Raw genomic sequence first — 14251 nt, 5'->3', positions numbered from 1 at the left:
TAAGAAGTTATTAGGCCCAATAAAATAAAGAAAATGTCCCCAGTGTATCAGGAGTGGCATACAGTCAGTGTTTTCTTCAAGGGACTGCTATCAGTCTTCGTTTTACATACTAACCACCGTATTCAGTCAAACCAAAGATACACCTATCCCCTACATTGCATCTTTCACAGAGGTTGGGAACATAGGTCCAGGGAAACGCATTCAAACAGGAAAAGCACCTCAGGATCCTCCCTGCTCTCAAGAAACTGCGGCTTGCGCTCTTTTAAGCACAAAATGGTGCTTTTGCACTGGATGCCCAAATTCATCTGAACTTCTAGTGGTTCACAGTTAAACTACTCACTGCAAGAAAAATACAACCTCTTGTTTTGTTCTCAATCTGCCAATTGATAATTTTATTTTATCCCCTCTGGGTCTCATACTACAGGAGATGGTTAATGAGTATACCCTACTCATCTTTTCCATTACACTCCTATATAATGTTTATCATTTTCACCTTCAGCTGTTTCTTTGTCAAGCTGAATATTACTAAGCTATTTAATGGCTCCTTATCATCATGCCAGCCATTTCTACTTTTACTACGAAGCCCCTTTTTTTCTCCCCTTTCTTTAAATACAGGGGATCAGAACTGCATGCAGAGGTCAAGATAAAGCACAGGGTTTACAGACTGGCAAAGCAGTTTTATGTTCTGTCACTCTGCTATTCTCCCATAGTAACTTAGAAAAGAAAAAAACAGTTCTGAATAATTACTTGGTGCTTGGATTTACTGAGGCAAGCTCTCTACTCTTCTCCTACTATTACTTCTTTAGTAGATAATAGTAGGATTGCTGTCCTCTGCATACATTACTTCATCCTACCAGTATCAGCTTCATCTACTGCTTCATCCCTAGTTACCAAGTACCACAAGATCCCTACTTGGTTCTTCATAATTGACTTTTATTTTTGCTGTCTTCGCTATGAGACCGTATCATTTATTTCTAGTCTATTTTTCAACTAGTTGTAAGTCTAGGAGAGGACTTTCCTCTTATGTCATAGCAGTTTCATTTTGCTAAGCACCATAGGTGAGTCTTTCTCAAAAAAACTTTTGGAAACCCAAGCTTACAGCATCAGCTAGATCACGCTTACTCACAATGTCAGTGTTTTCGGAGAACCCAGACTGATGAGGCAGCTCTACAAAGACAGTGCTGACTCTTTCCTGATAGAACAAATTTGCCCATGGATCCACTACGTCTCTTCTTCGTTATAATCAGCAGCAAATTAGATGGTATGAACGTCATACTTGTCCTGTTCTTTCCTGTAAGTTTCCTGGTAGCCTTCTTAAAAACAGACATCACATTTGCTGACCTCAGCTTCACTGGTACCAAAGCAATACTGTGAGACTAAACATCGCAGTCACCAGTTCAGCATTTTACACTGGGAGATATACAGATCTTTGGCAAATTCAGTGCCCCAGCACAGCAAATATGAACAACTCACATCAGTAACTCTGATGCAGTGCAATCTTCTTTGAGCGCTACAAATCTCAGTCATCTATTGGCTCAATGGCTCTTTCCTTTCCAATGTTTTTAAAGATGACTTCTGACAAGCTTCTTGACGTTTTATAAATCACATAGACTTTCACTGCTTTTACTGTGCATTTTGTTCTGAATTCAGCCAAGTTTCACATGTATTACTTTTCTTGGAGGAGGCAATGGCAGAAATGACCAGACAACACAAGTTTTTGAAGGATATACATTTCTTATAGCCTATTCTGCAGCTTATCCAAGCTAATTTTTTTTTTGTTTGTAATTTTTTAAAGAGTCAGAGAAGAAGTTGCTACAGGATATTTACTTGTTCTGGATCTCTGATCAATGACTTTTTTAAATTGGCTGCAAGCATCTTATTCTTTTGGTTTGTCCTCTTACCAGGCTTTTTCAGACATCCTAACGTGCATTCTGCTAGCTTATCTCTTGTACATCTATACCATCAATAACTTGCTTCAAAAAATAAAATGGAGAGACTAAATACCTGGTTCTAGACTTCTAGGTGCTGCATAGCAACTCTTCTATTTTAATCTGATCATCCCTCCTTCCAGACTCCTCTCTATATGAGACTGAATTTGTTCAAGCACTTCTACACTGTTTCCTACATCATTCTTTGTCAACTTGTGTCCTACACGTAGCAATGTTAAGGACTTCCAGACCCAGAGGCTGCATCTTCTTGACCCATATGCTCTTTCCACTCATCCTCATGTAAGGTACTGAGATAGTCTAGTCTTCTCTTGATGTCAACCAGTTTGGCATGCAGTTGGAAAGTTATGATGTGCTCCCTTCCAGCATCATAAATCCACTTGCACTTCACTTAAGTGCACCTTCTTACCACAACAGGAAATATCCTACTATCACTGAGGATCAACACCATGGAAGGACATTCTTGAGAAAAAAGAAACCTGGCCAACACCTGAGAGAAAGATCTCATCTACAAAATATAATTTCAGGATCATTTCTTCTTTAAAATTTTGATATCCTTCTACATTAAGATACACTTGTATAACAAGCCCAGAGGCATCCAACCTAGAGATAGCTGTAGGACTACATGCCTGGAGCTTTATTTCACACATTTGCAAGCTAAGGATACTTACTGTATACATGTTGTGACTTTCACAAGAGCCTCCTTAAGTTATAATAGCCTACAATGGTATCTTCCAGTGCTGTAACTATATCTTTGGTTTAACAGGTACTAACACCAAGATTAATAAAATGCTACCCTTTTCTAACTGGAGAACTGGCATCAGTCTCATTAATCTGAATAGCCAAAGTGCCTAAGCTAGATCTAGATGGCCTCAGACATACAAACATTAACAAACATTTCTGCTAAGAGTCAAGCATAGAATCATAGAATTGCTAAGGTTGGAAAAGACCCACAGGATCATCCAGTCCAACCATTTGTTCACTCATCACCAATGGTTCTTGCTAAACTATGTCCCTCAACACAACATCCAAACGCTCTTTGAACACCTCCACGGTCGGTGACTCAACCATCACTCTGGGCAGCCCATTCCAGTGCCTGACCACCCTTTCAGAGAAGTAGTATTTCCTAATGTCCAGCCTGAATCTTCCCTGGTGCAGCTTGAAGCCATTAAGCCATTGAAGCAATGATACTTCGTAGTCCAATAGATTATACCCATTGTTGTTTTAGTGTGAAATGACTGAGTGCATTGAGGGGCTTGCACAGTTTTAAGGCAACAACATGCACAACCAGCCACAGCTTTCAGTTCAAAACAATCACTGGACAGTTTTCTAAGATGCAACATTTGCAGTACCCTTAATAAGAGTAGCACCTATGAATACATCCTGCACGCAATCAGAGAGTATTCTGTGCTGGTTCTGCTGTTTTAGATGTCAAATTCAGGTTTCTTACAGAAAACTCTTCTTTCAGTTACAACTAATACAATATAGCAGACTTGACATGATGCACACAATTTTCAAGAACAAAATAAGTCCTGAGAGTTTTTACACACACTGCTGTATTTATGGACAAAACAATTAAACATTTCATTTTATTGTTAATGATAGATTGCACCATACAGTAAAGAGAAAAATAATGAATGAATTCAGAAAATAGGCCTGATCTTTCAGTTGATAGAAAATTCTTCCCCTTTCCACCATCAAATTTAATTTTAAAAAAATGTAGTGCAAATACAGTAGATACTTCATAATCTCCAGTAATGGCAGGGAAACTCATCACAACTTGCTGAATGCTATGAATCATCTCATGAACACATAACTGCTACAGACTGTAGAAGGCACTTTAACAAGTAGTTTCATTCATTGATGTCAATACTTCCTAATTAGCACAGAGAAGCGTCTGTAGATTGAACTCTTGAGCAGCACGTTGCTTAGTTAACAGTTTTATTTAATATTTTGGCAAACACTTGATGTAATGGGAGACCACATTAAAATTTTGTACCCGTAACATTTTCATTTTCTGTTCTCAACACATCGGCACAAACTAATGAACTCAGCAGTGTTTGACAAAGCCACAAGCATATGCTGACCTGTACTACATCAGAAAAAAAAATTTCAAAGCCTTTGTAAATAGCCACATTTAAGTTGGATGAACTGCTTAGCTGTTTTGCTTAATAAGTGATAACAATGAGAATTACGTGGCCATACATGCCTTAGTTCTGCACACTTCATCCACCCCAGCTATGCCTAAGCGGGTCACCATACATAAGTAAGTGATGAGCAACATGATGGTCAGTGAAATAAACTGCCTGCAAATGTGTTCTCACTTTGTACAAGGTGACTTGGTCATCTGTGAACATTTGTGGGATCACCATGTTCTCTCAGAAGCAATTTAAAGGTTTAGACAGAAAGCCTTCCTAGAACCTAAAGAAAAACAAGAACAGCCAAATGTATTTATAAACACAGTGGTGGTGGCACTTGGTCACTTCTTACCAGGATAACTTCCCATTCACAAGTTCCAAAAAACTCCTCATGCTCCAGCTCTGAGTTCACCCCATCCTCCGTGGCTTCCCAGGAATCCTGGAATGCAGACCCATGGACTAATTTCTACAGGCTGTGCACAATGACGTAAGTGTACAAGACAAGCTTTGCTATACTCTAATATTCTAATTAACGAGAGATCATTTAATCAGGTAGCCTAATACTTCCCTTTTCTTAGAAGCATGAGAGCTAATCATGGGCTCTTATGTACTGCCTCTCCCTCCCCCCCCCCTCACCAGATATGAGCACTATAAAGCATCACACCCAGATAAGTATTTGAAATGACACCTTTATTTACATCTTTAATTCTCTTCATGTTTTGTATTCAGTGTTCATAAAAAGATACTATAGGAGTGTTTCCATGCCTATAATATTTGACGTTTCTCCATTTCAAGCATATTCAGGGATGTAATTACACTTAACTTTATCAATATAAAATCCAGGTATTTAGAAGGAAATTTACTCAACCCTCACACAACTCAATCACACTCTGATTCTTCATAGTTAACATACATCATGTCCAAGAATCCCACCTCTCATTGCATATTGCATTGTAATTATTATTTTTTTTTTTTTCCATTTCAGTAATCAGATACAGCATTTTCCTTATCAATTAGTGTAGCCACAGTAAGAGCTAATTATCCAAGAATACTTATTGTGCCAGGAATACTGGGGGCACCGTAGGCAGTTGTATGAATCACTTCACATACCTGTGGTTTTCCAGGTTCCTGTGCTTAGTCATGAGTATACTCTTCATTCTCTCGTATACAGAATATAATTTCTGCCAATTTTTGTTCTTGGCTTCTACACTGCCACCTGTAGTCATACAAGAGAAATTAGCCATATTTAATGCTGCAAATCCTATTACCGCAACATTTCAGCTCACTTGCCTTTCCGACACGACCATTCTAAAGCATTCCCCTTTGCAGAAAACAAAAGCGTTAAAATCCTGGAATTGAGTCATTTGTCATGTTCTCTTTACTCAGTTTCAGGAAGGGTGAGAAATCCCAACGTAACCCAACAGAACATTTCCAACTCTCCCAGACAATTAAGAGCTGTACGGATTTCTATGTATCCTTTGTTGCCTTACAGACACCCAATCACCTCGAGAGAGCGGGGGGGATTTCTGAAGTGGGAATACAAACACAACTACACGTAGTTACTCGGTAAATATGAAAGTTGATTTGATTTGCTCTCCCATCCGAAAAATGAGCACAGTTTTACAGAGATGCAAGCTTCACGCTTGCTTTAGCTGCCTCCACACAGCTTGTAAAGAACGCATACAACAGAAGCTGATCACATCGCAGAGTTGAAGTGATCTTCAACTTCTTAAAGCAACGAACGACCCTCGATTCATTCTGTGGTCACTGCAGTTTGAGCAACACGCCACGGATTCCGCCGAATTACACCCCGACACCAAAACCAAATACACAGTACCCAGAACTCCCACGTTAACCATTTCCTGAAGATACAATAAAAAAAAAAAAAAAAAAAAGAAAGAAAGAAAGAAAGAAACTCAACTCTTCCTGGAAAACAGTGAAGCTTTTAGAACAGGGGTTTCGCTGAATACCGAAGTTTCGGAACGCAATCTCCGGGGGAACGCGTGCGCGCGTACTCCCCGTTGTTCCAGCGAAGGATGGCTCATACGTTTTCTCTAGAAGCCACCGTGTGCGCACTGCCCAGCGGGGCTCCGGTTGGGAAAACGCTACCAAGTCCTTCGCAGACAGAAAGTAACTAACTTAGCTCCCCTCCCCGCGGCCGCGCGTGTGTGAGAATGCCGCCGCCCGCGGACCTGCGCCCATCGGGGAGCGCCCCGCACGCGGCGCTACGTCAGCCAAAGAAAGAAGAAAAAAAAAAAAAGCCCATAATAATCAGAAAGCCGCAGACTGGAATAGAAACCGAAATCAAACGCGATTTTCCAAGAACGCTCTCGCAAAGCGCATCTTTAAAGATGAGATGCCCGTCAATCGTCTAAAATTAAATAAACACGTTGATTTCAAATCAATTAATAATGCCAAGCACCGTCGCCGCCTGCCTGTGCTCCAAAGCCTCGTCCCAGGTAACCCTCCGGCTCCCCTCGCACCCCCCCGCCCGCCCTCTCAGGTGCGTGCCGGGCACCGCCCCACAACCCACCCCCACCCCCCGGCGGGCCCGGGCCCCCGCCGCACCCCGCAGCCCGACCGCCGCGCACCCACCTGCGCTCGCCGGGCAGCGCCGGCCGCTGCCGCAGGATGAGGCGGCGGCTGCTCCTCGATGCTCACCCGCCTCCCGCCGCCGCGCAGGCAGGGGGAGCCGCGCGTCCCGGCTGCCGCCGCTGCTACTGCCGCCTGCCCGGGATTCCTGCGGGAGGCGGCTCCTTCGCTCCCTCCCTCCTTCCCGGCCACGCTCCCCCCAGTGCCGCAACGCGCGCCGCCCGCCGCCCGGCCCCTTCCCTTTTATCGCGGGGCCGGGGCTCCCGACGCCACCGCCGCCGCCGCTCCGCAGCCGCTCCGCTGCCTACACACGGCCGCGGCCCGCCCCCCGCCAGCCCACCTGTCCGCGCCCCGCCGTCGCGGCCCACGCAGCGCCCGCCCCCGCACCGCCCACAGCCGCTCCGCAGCGGCCCCGGGAGGGGGGGGGAGCCGGTCGGCCTCCGGAGGCGAGGCGGCTCCGCTCCCACCTGTGCGCGCAGCCCCCACCCCAGTGCCGGTGGTGTCCGCGTTTCTATCGCCTTGTGCGTGTTCAGGAAGATGCTGGAAGCCCGGTTCTTGGCGGCTCTCCGGTAGCTGGTGGTGAGGGATGACCTCGCTGGGGGAGGTCGGCTCTCGGAAGCCAGCACACGGTGCCAAAGCGGCAGGTACACGCGCAGACATAAGTGTTGAGAAGACGTATCCTAAACGGAACTGCAGCAGTTCAGGTTGTGAGTGCTGTCACGGCTCCGGCACCGAGGGAAGAGCAGTCTGTCCTGTGCTGACTGTTCGTTTATTCTCTGGTTTTTGCCTGATGTATTTGGATGTTGGAAACGAGCTCTGCATTTCAATGATTGGGTTTGCATCTTTCCTGGATCACATGTTTTTTCACTGTGATACTGACATTATGAGTGCAATCTGGCAGTCCGGCCAACCTTCAAGAGTGCTGGGAGGAATTCAGTGCTCTGATGCAGTCATATGGACCCATATTTTCAAATTTGTCATATAAAAATCTGTTGCATTCATTCTTTTGAGAGCAGTAGCTTCTGCAGTGGCTAGGACCATCTTTACCTTCTCCAAACATTTCACTAAAGTTCTACATTCAATTCAAATGTTATACTTAAAGTCTTTAGCACGGTCTGTTGTGATAGGACGAGGGGAAATAGTTTCAGACTGGAAGAAAAGAGATTCAGATTGGATATAAGGAAGAAGTTATAATAGGAGTGGTGAGGCACTGGCACAGGCTGCCCAGAGAGGCAGTGGATGCTCCATCCCTGGAGACACTCAAGGTCAGGCTGGACGGGGCTCTGAGCAACCTGATGTAGCTGTAGGTGTCCCTGTTCATTGCAGGGATTTGGACTAGATGGCCCTTCAAGGGTCCCTTCCAACTCATACGATTCTAGGATTCTACTCTGTGATTCTGTATAGGATATAAACTTTTCGAAGCAAACCAAAAAGCCATGCAGACCTCTCACAGACACTGGTATCACGCTGTAGTCTGATGATATTAAGAAGTGAATTACAAAAATAAAACCTTGCCTTTGTCTGGTCCTTTGCAGAATTAAGGCTGGTTTCAGTTCCTCTCCTTGTGTCTCACAAGTGAGGTGTCAGACCATCTGAATGTTTAATAAGTGGTAAACCAGAAGTCTGTAGGTAGTCAAAGTAGCAAATGCAACACATTTCTAATAGCAACACAGAAAGGTGCTTATCTGGAAATAAATAAATAAAAACAAGTCTAAACGATTTAATTTCACCACATTACTCAACATTCTAGCTGCGCAGGTGTGCTTGATGCAAGAAAGATCTAAATCAAACAAATCCTTTGCTAAAAAGGTATAACTAATCCCATGGAGATGAGGATAGCCATTGGTACATGCCTTCAGTAAAAGCACTTAGACTCTGCTCCAGCCGAGTAAAAGGTCACAGAATCACAGAATGGCCTGGGTTGGAATGGACCTCAAGGATCATGAATCTCCAACCCCCTCACCACGGGCAGGGGCACGAACCTCCACATTTAATACTAGACCAGGCTGCCCAGGGTCCCATCCAACCTGGCCTTGAACACCTCCAGGGATGGGGCATCCACAACCTCTCTGGGTAGCCTGTTCCAGCACTTCACCCTCTCATAGTAAAGAACTTCCCCCTGACATCCAACCTAAATCTTCCCTCCCTCAACTTAAAACCATTTCCCCTTGTCCTGCTGTTACCTACCCTTTCAAAGAGTTGACTTCCCTCCTGTTTGAGGGCTCCCTTTAGGTACCAAAAGGCTGCAATGAGGTCATCCCGCAGCCTTCTCTTCTCCAGGCTGAACAAACCCAGCTCCCTCAGCCTGTCTTCATAGGTCCTGGCCCTTCAACCCAGAAATCACAGAATCATAGAATATCCCAAGTCGGAAGGGGCCTACAAGGATCGTGTACGCATCTGGCGGCATTCACTTACAATAGGTCAAAGGGAGCATTTAAGATTTGTTCTTCGTAGCTTTGCTTACAAAGACTGCTGTTAAACATACAGCACCAGTTTTTACATCTAATAAGTAATAACGACTATGTTAACTTTAGATTGGATGTTTATCCTCCCACTCCTTGACATTATAATACTTGAGATATACTGAAAATGATAGGTGTCCCACTCTTTCTTCTGCAACTAAATTTTTAATTAAATGTAACCATCAGATTAGAAGAGTTCCTGGCCAGTAAATGGCACTCTAAAATTCTGTAGTTACCTACATGAGGTCTGTCAGAGCCTTCAGGGGTGGGCTTGTTGCACCGTGTCTCTTCAAACAATACATGAGCAGCAGAGACAGTGCCGACATAGCTCTGGTCTAAAAGAACCACGCCATTTTCCACTAAACCCTCCATAAATACACTGCAGGTGTCTTTCCTATAACTGTTACAGATGTATAGAATTTCTATAAGAAAGTTCTGGTCTTTTTCACTGAAGCATGTCCGCTGCATGGGTTCTTTAGAAAAAGAAGTCATCACTCCTCTTGGGTCTCACATGAAGCTGGTCTGAAAGCCAGCCCACCAGAGGAGAAACACTCTGTTTTTTCTGATTTTCAAATCAAGAAAACAAATGTTTGGTCACTTCACAATGAGGATTAATCAGGTTCCATCCTATTTGCCTGAGTTTGTGAGATGCAGAAACTCAGCTCATCTGTTTACTGACTCACTATTCTTTCCTCCTCTGTCCCAGCCATCTCCCAAACAGCTCTGACACTTTTTCTTCAGCAACTCAGATTTGGAAGAATAAATTCCATTGTTACCAGAATTCAGAGGCAAACCGAAAGCCAAATGAAATACTGTTCTCTCAAATCTGACAGGAAAACTTACAGGATGGAAACATCCAGAAGATAAAACCCCCCTCTTTTATACCTTGCTCCAAAAAGCATTACTTGTCACTTTCCCTTTGCTCCCAGAATATACACGGCAACTGCTGGGTTGTTGTAGCACTCAAACTTTCTAGTTTTCCAGATGATGAGCGGTGACTCAGTACTCCTACTGATACACCTCAACAAACCATCCATTTGCTTTATGTGGTGCTAAATCATCTCTCTCTAGAACTAGAACCTATTAAACACCCTCTCATGTCTGCGGATCTAATCTACTTCACTATGTCCTACCTAGCCCGCCTCCTGCCTGAGACCAGACCACGCAGATGTTCTTCTGCCCTGGCATTCCTCTAGACCAACTCCTTATTTCATCTGCTGCCCAGGTGCCCAATGTTGAGACAACCAGCTTGGATATGAGGAACAGCTTCTGTACCAGTGGTTGGTGGGCATGGAACAGGTTGCCCCAGGGCAGTAATCACAGCCTCAAGTGCCAGAGTTCAAGGAGCATCTGGACAACACTCCCAGACATATCATTTGAATTTTTAATGGTGCTGTGTGGAGCAAGGAGTTGTACTCTATGATTCTTATAGGTCCCTTCCAACTTGGGTTTTCCTATGATTCTATGATTTTAACCATGAGCAGTGGAGGTCACTTTGCATGCCACTTTCTCTTCTGTCCAGCCCATTCTGCTTCTTGGCTAAACAAGTCTGGCACAGTGCTCTTTCCCTTTGTGTTGAAGTAGTTTCTAGAAACTAATTCTGGAAAAAGTATATAAAATCCCTTGGAAAAATTAGTGAGGCGATGAAGCAACTTTTGACCCATTTAGCATCAAAGAAGTTACTATCATCTATACAATGGAAACCAGAATTTGGCATAACAAAGCCAGCAGTGGGTTAAGGAAGATTAGGAGTGTGGGCTTTTTGGTGTTCACAGATAACACACACAAGTCAAAGTTAGGATAGCGTGGTTGCAAGCAATATTAAAGAGCTAAAACACCTTCATTAGTATGTTTATCAGCAAAATATTTTTTGTGTGTGTGGGAAAGCCATTATGCTTATTACCCATAGTAGCTTCAGAAACGCCATATAAAACATTTAATATGCAAAAATATTACGCTAATGGTAAACCTGTTTTAAATAGACCTTATGAGCTAACTACACAGTGCAACATATATCATGAGCAGTTAGGAAGTTGTCCTAATTTCAGGCATTCCTCTGACTTCAGTTTGCTATTTACAATGAAAATCAACACAGTACTATGGGAGTAATTAAGTATTTTTGAACATCCGTGAAAGCTCTGAAGAACAGCAGAAGTGGAGAAGAGATCAAGTTCCTTGACACGGGATTCAGCAAAGTGAGGGAAATTAGTGGTGGGAAGGAACTCTGGCATGGAAGTAGTGGGAGAAATATGGCCAGATCTCTGCAGAGGATAGAAGATCACACACACTTGTGTCTCAGCAAGTGATACTAAAAGTACTGTACTTCCAGCTAGGGCTAGAAAACTCAAGTAAGGCAGCTGATCAGCTCCCCTAGAAAAAATTCTCCCTCAAAGAATTTGCTTTTTGTGAAATCACTGGGAATGCATATTAGTTGCTTGCAACAACAACCACTATGTTCACATTCCATCTTCCCTTCCAGGTTAAATTATCATCCTTCTATTAATAGGATCCTCAAAAGCCTTCTGCTTTTTTTTTACAAAGAGTATCCAAGACTTATTCATAAAGTGTTTTAAATTCTTGGACAATATTTTAAGAGACTTGGCATGAGTGAAATTGGCTGGTTCAATTTAATGTTGTTATAATCTTTCCAAACTCATTGTTTTGGAGATGCCAACTCTCCAATTATCGATTCAAGAATAAGAGAGAGATTTTCCTTCATATCACTTTATTTGTTGCTAACTATTTCTGGTGTCTTCACAATGAATATGATCATACTAGTAAAGATCCATCTTGAGCAAAGCAAGGCTAGAGTGTCAATTCCATGGAAACACATTCATTTAGCAAAACTATTCTACTTCATCTGCTGTCCTTTAAAAATGTTTCCTTTTCAGCACACAGAACAGGTTCATGATCATTGCAACTTGTAAATTAAGCTTGTAATAGAACAAATATTATTGCTTAAGACTGCCTTCACATTCAGTTTGCTCAAGCCTTCACCATGCTTTTCTACTGTCGCATTTGAGTAGACCTAAAGTCACTTTTTTTGCACAGAAAAATGGGTGTGTTGCTGGAACTACCTCCAAGAAGTCAAAAAGCAATGCACTTTACATGGAGATTCCAATACAGGTTTTCAAAGGTCTGTATTTTTCATTTAAAGTACTCAGTTCCAGCAAATTAGATTGTAGCTAATATCACAGGATCACAGAACTACAGGGGTTGGAAGCAACCTCAAAAGATCATCGAATATAACTGACTGTAGTTAATGATGGATTTACAAATTAGATGTCCATGACCACATAACTCCCTGGGAACAATGTCCATTTTTATTCACATCAACTGTTAAAGTCATTTTTCTCTCTGCAGTCATTAATCTGTTTTCTAGTGCAACCATTTCCCCAGAACAGACCTACTTTTAGACATCATTGCTCATTAAAAGCTGTGGCAATAAAACTGCATTTCTAAGAACTGCTGTGCAAATCAATATAATTTCTTAATTGGTTAACCAAATAGTTGCCATGCTAATGAGTCACTGCAATTCTCTGTAAACATCTCTTTCTCCCTGGTTACACTTCTTTATAACTCCATAGCCAGCTGGAAGAGAAGGGCCTCTCTTTCTGCTGTTTGTAGTCATTACAGCTTATAACACTGCCGTTCGTTAACTGATTGCTTTCCAACAGTTCGGAAGTCTTTGCAAGCTTTTAGAATATCTACTTAACATGCATTTCTGATAGCTCTGCATCTAGCTTTCCATGAAATACGTACATTTATAAACCCACTATTTTATAAAAGCAGTGAATAGGACAGTCATGTGGTTGGCTGCCTAAAGAAGCAGTGTAAAATATCTTGAAGGGAAGGCCTTACAGAAATTGCAAATTTTACATAAGCAAATGACAAACTTATATGTGGATCAGTCTGATGTAAGTAAACCACCACGTCTTTTGGTGATAATATTCTGAACTCACAGATTATGAAACCCTGGATCTCCAGTGCAATGATATTACTTGTTGTGCGAGTACCAAATGCTTATCACCATTTAATAGACATCTTCCAAGGTACAAGAATCTTATGTTCCTAGGTGATAAAAGTAAATATCAAACACTAAGCCATGATCATCTAATAGACCTCTAGTAGCTGTGATGGCTGCTCAAATGTTAAAATACAACCCTCTCACTAGCAGTTGTTTTGGTTAGTGGAAACTGTTTTATCAAATACGTGATGTTATGCCCAATAAAAAGGCCCTGATACACCTTGTTATAGTTTTGTGCTGGATAATTTCCCACCATTTGAGACAAAAATATATTTCTGTATCATCTTTTCTTCTCTATCAACACAGCCTCATCCTGGGTGTTAGTTTCTTAATTTAGCCCTTTCAAGAGGGAAGCATCAGCCACAAAGTTCAGATCACGACTTGGATCACAACTTCCCCGGCATCTGCTGAATGGCTGTATCAGTGCTTTTGGTTTAGGATCCTCTTCAGACTTCCTTATTCTTATCTGCAGTCAGAATGAAGCAGTGAGAGGGGTGGTATCTCCTGTCTTGTTTCTTGTCAGGTCAAGCCAGGGTTGCCCTCCATTTCCTTACTTGCCTATGAGGGCAGCGTCACTGATGAAAATCAGCATGGCTATCAAAAAAGTAAACGCTAATGCTACCTGAATGGAAGCTGGGCTTCAGATTAAAGAGTGATCCTTTCCCAATCATGTATTTTTTTCTTAATTTCTCCATCCTGAAGAGTCATCTTTAAAATATTTTAATATAGAGGGTATAAAGTGACTCATTTTATCACTACATCTAATGGAGAGTTGAAATTATTTTACCATCTACATTTACTCATGGACACATGAGCCCCAATTACTTCAGAAGTGCACAAAAATATCACAATGAATAAAATTCCCTCCATGTTCAACATCCTTTTCCAGCATTTCCACATGCTGAGTTTTCATTTGTGAGTAACAATGACTGATTTTCAAACAAGTTACAGTATGAGATGGAAAAATGCATTGCCAATCATAAGACGAATGAAAGACTCCTAAAACAGGCTGGCCAAGTGACAAGGATCTAGCTGGTAACTGCTTTATCAAATAAGAAAATCAATTAAAGAAAAAACCACACACAC

The 14251-nt window shown here is 42.3% G+C and overlaps 1 protein-coding gene across 10 annotated transcripts in view; it reads right to left on the bottom strand.

Annotated features, from left to right (window-relative positions):
- LOC107055472 (translation initiation factor IF-2-like) overlaps nt 1-6982 on the bottom strand; it is a 101914-nt gene extending 94932 nt beyond the window's left edge. For 6 of the 10 annotated variants that reach the window (XR_006932561.1, XR_006932567.1, XR_006932562.1 and 3 more), the window contains exons 1-3: nt 6680-6982; nt 5195-5300; nt 4437-4523 (exon numbers count right to left, since the gene is read on the bottom strand). Coding sequence is in view for 1 of the 10 variants with exons in the window: in XM_046906014.1 (XP_046761970.1) it covers nt 4437-4452 (16 nt within the window). In the remaining 9 variants the exon portion in view is untranslated. Of the gene's footprint in view, nt 1-3521; nt 4558-5194; nt 5301-6005; nt 6562-6679 lie in introns of those variants that run through there. The other 4 variants (XR_006932563.1, XR_006932565.1, XR_006932559.1 and 1 more) reach the window with 4 other exon arrangements.
- Nucleotides 6983-14251: the final 7269 nt, after the last annotated feature.

This window comes from Gallus gallus, chromosome 1 (assembly GCF_016699485.2).
Source record: "Gallus gallus isolate bGalGal1 chromosome 1, bGalGal1.mat.broiler.GRCg7b, whole genome shotgun sequence".
Lineage (NCBI taxonomy): Eukaryota > Metazoa > Chordata > Aves > Galliformes > Phasianidae > Gallus > Gallus gallus.
Note: the sequence above shows the minus strand (reverse complement) of the source record. Positions and strands in the feature narration are given on the sequence as shown.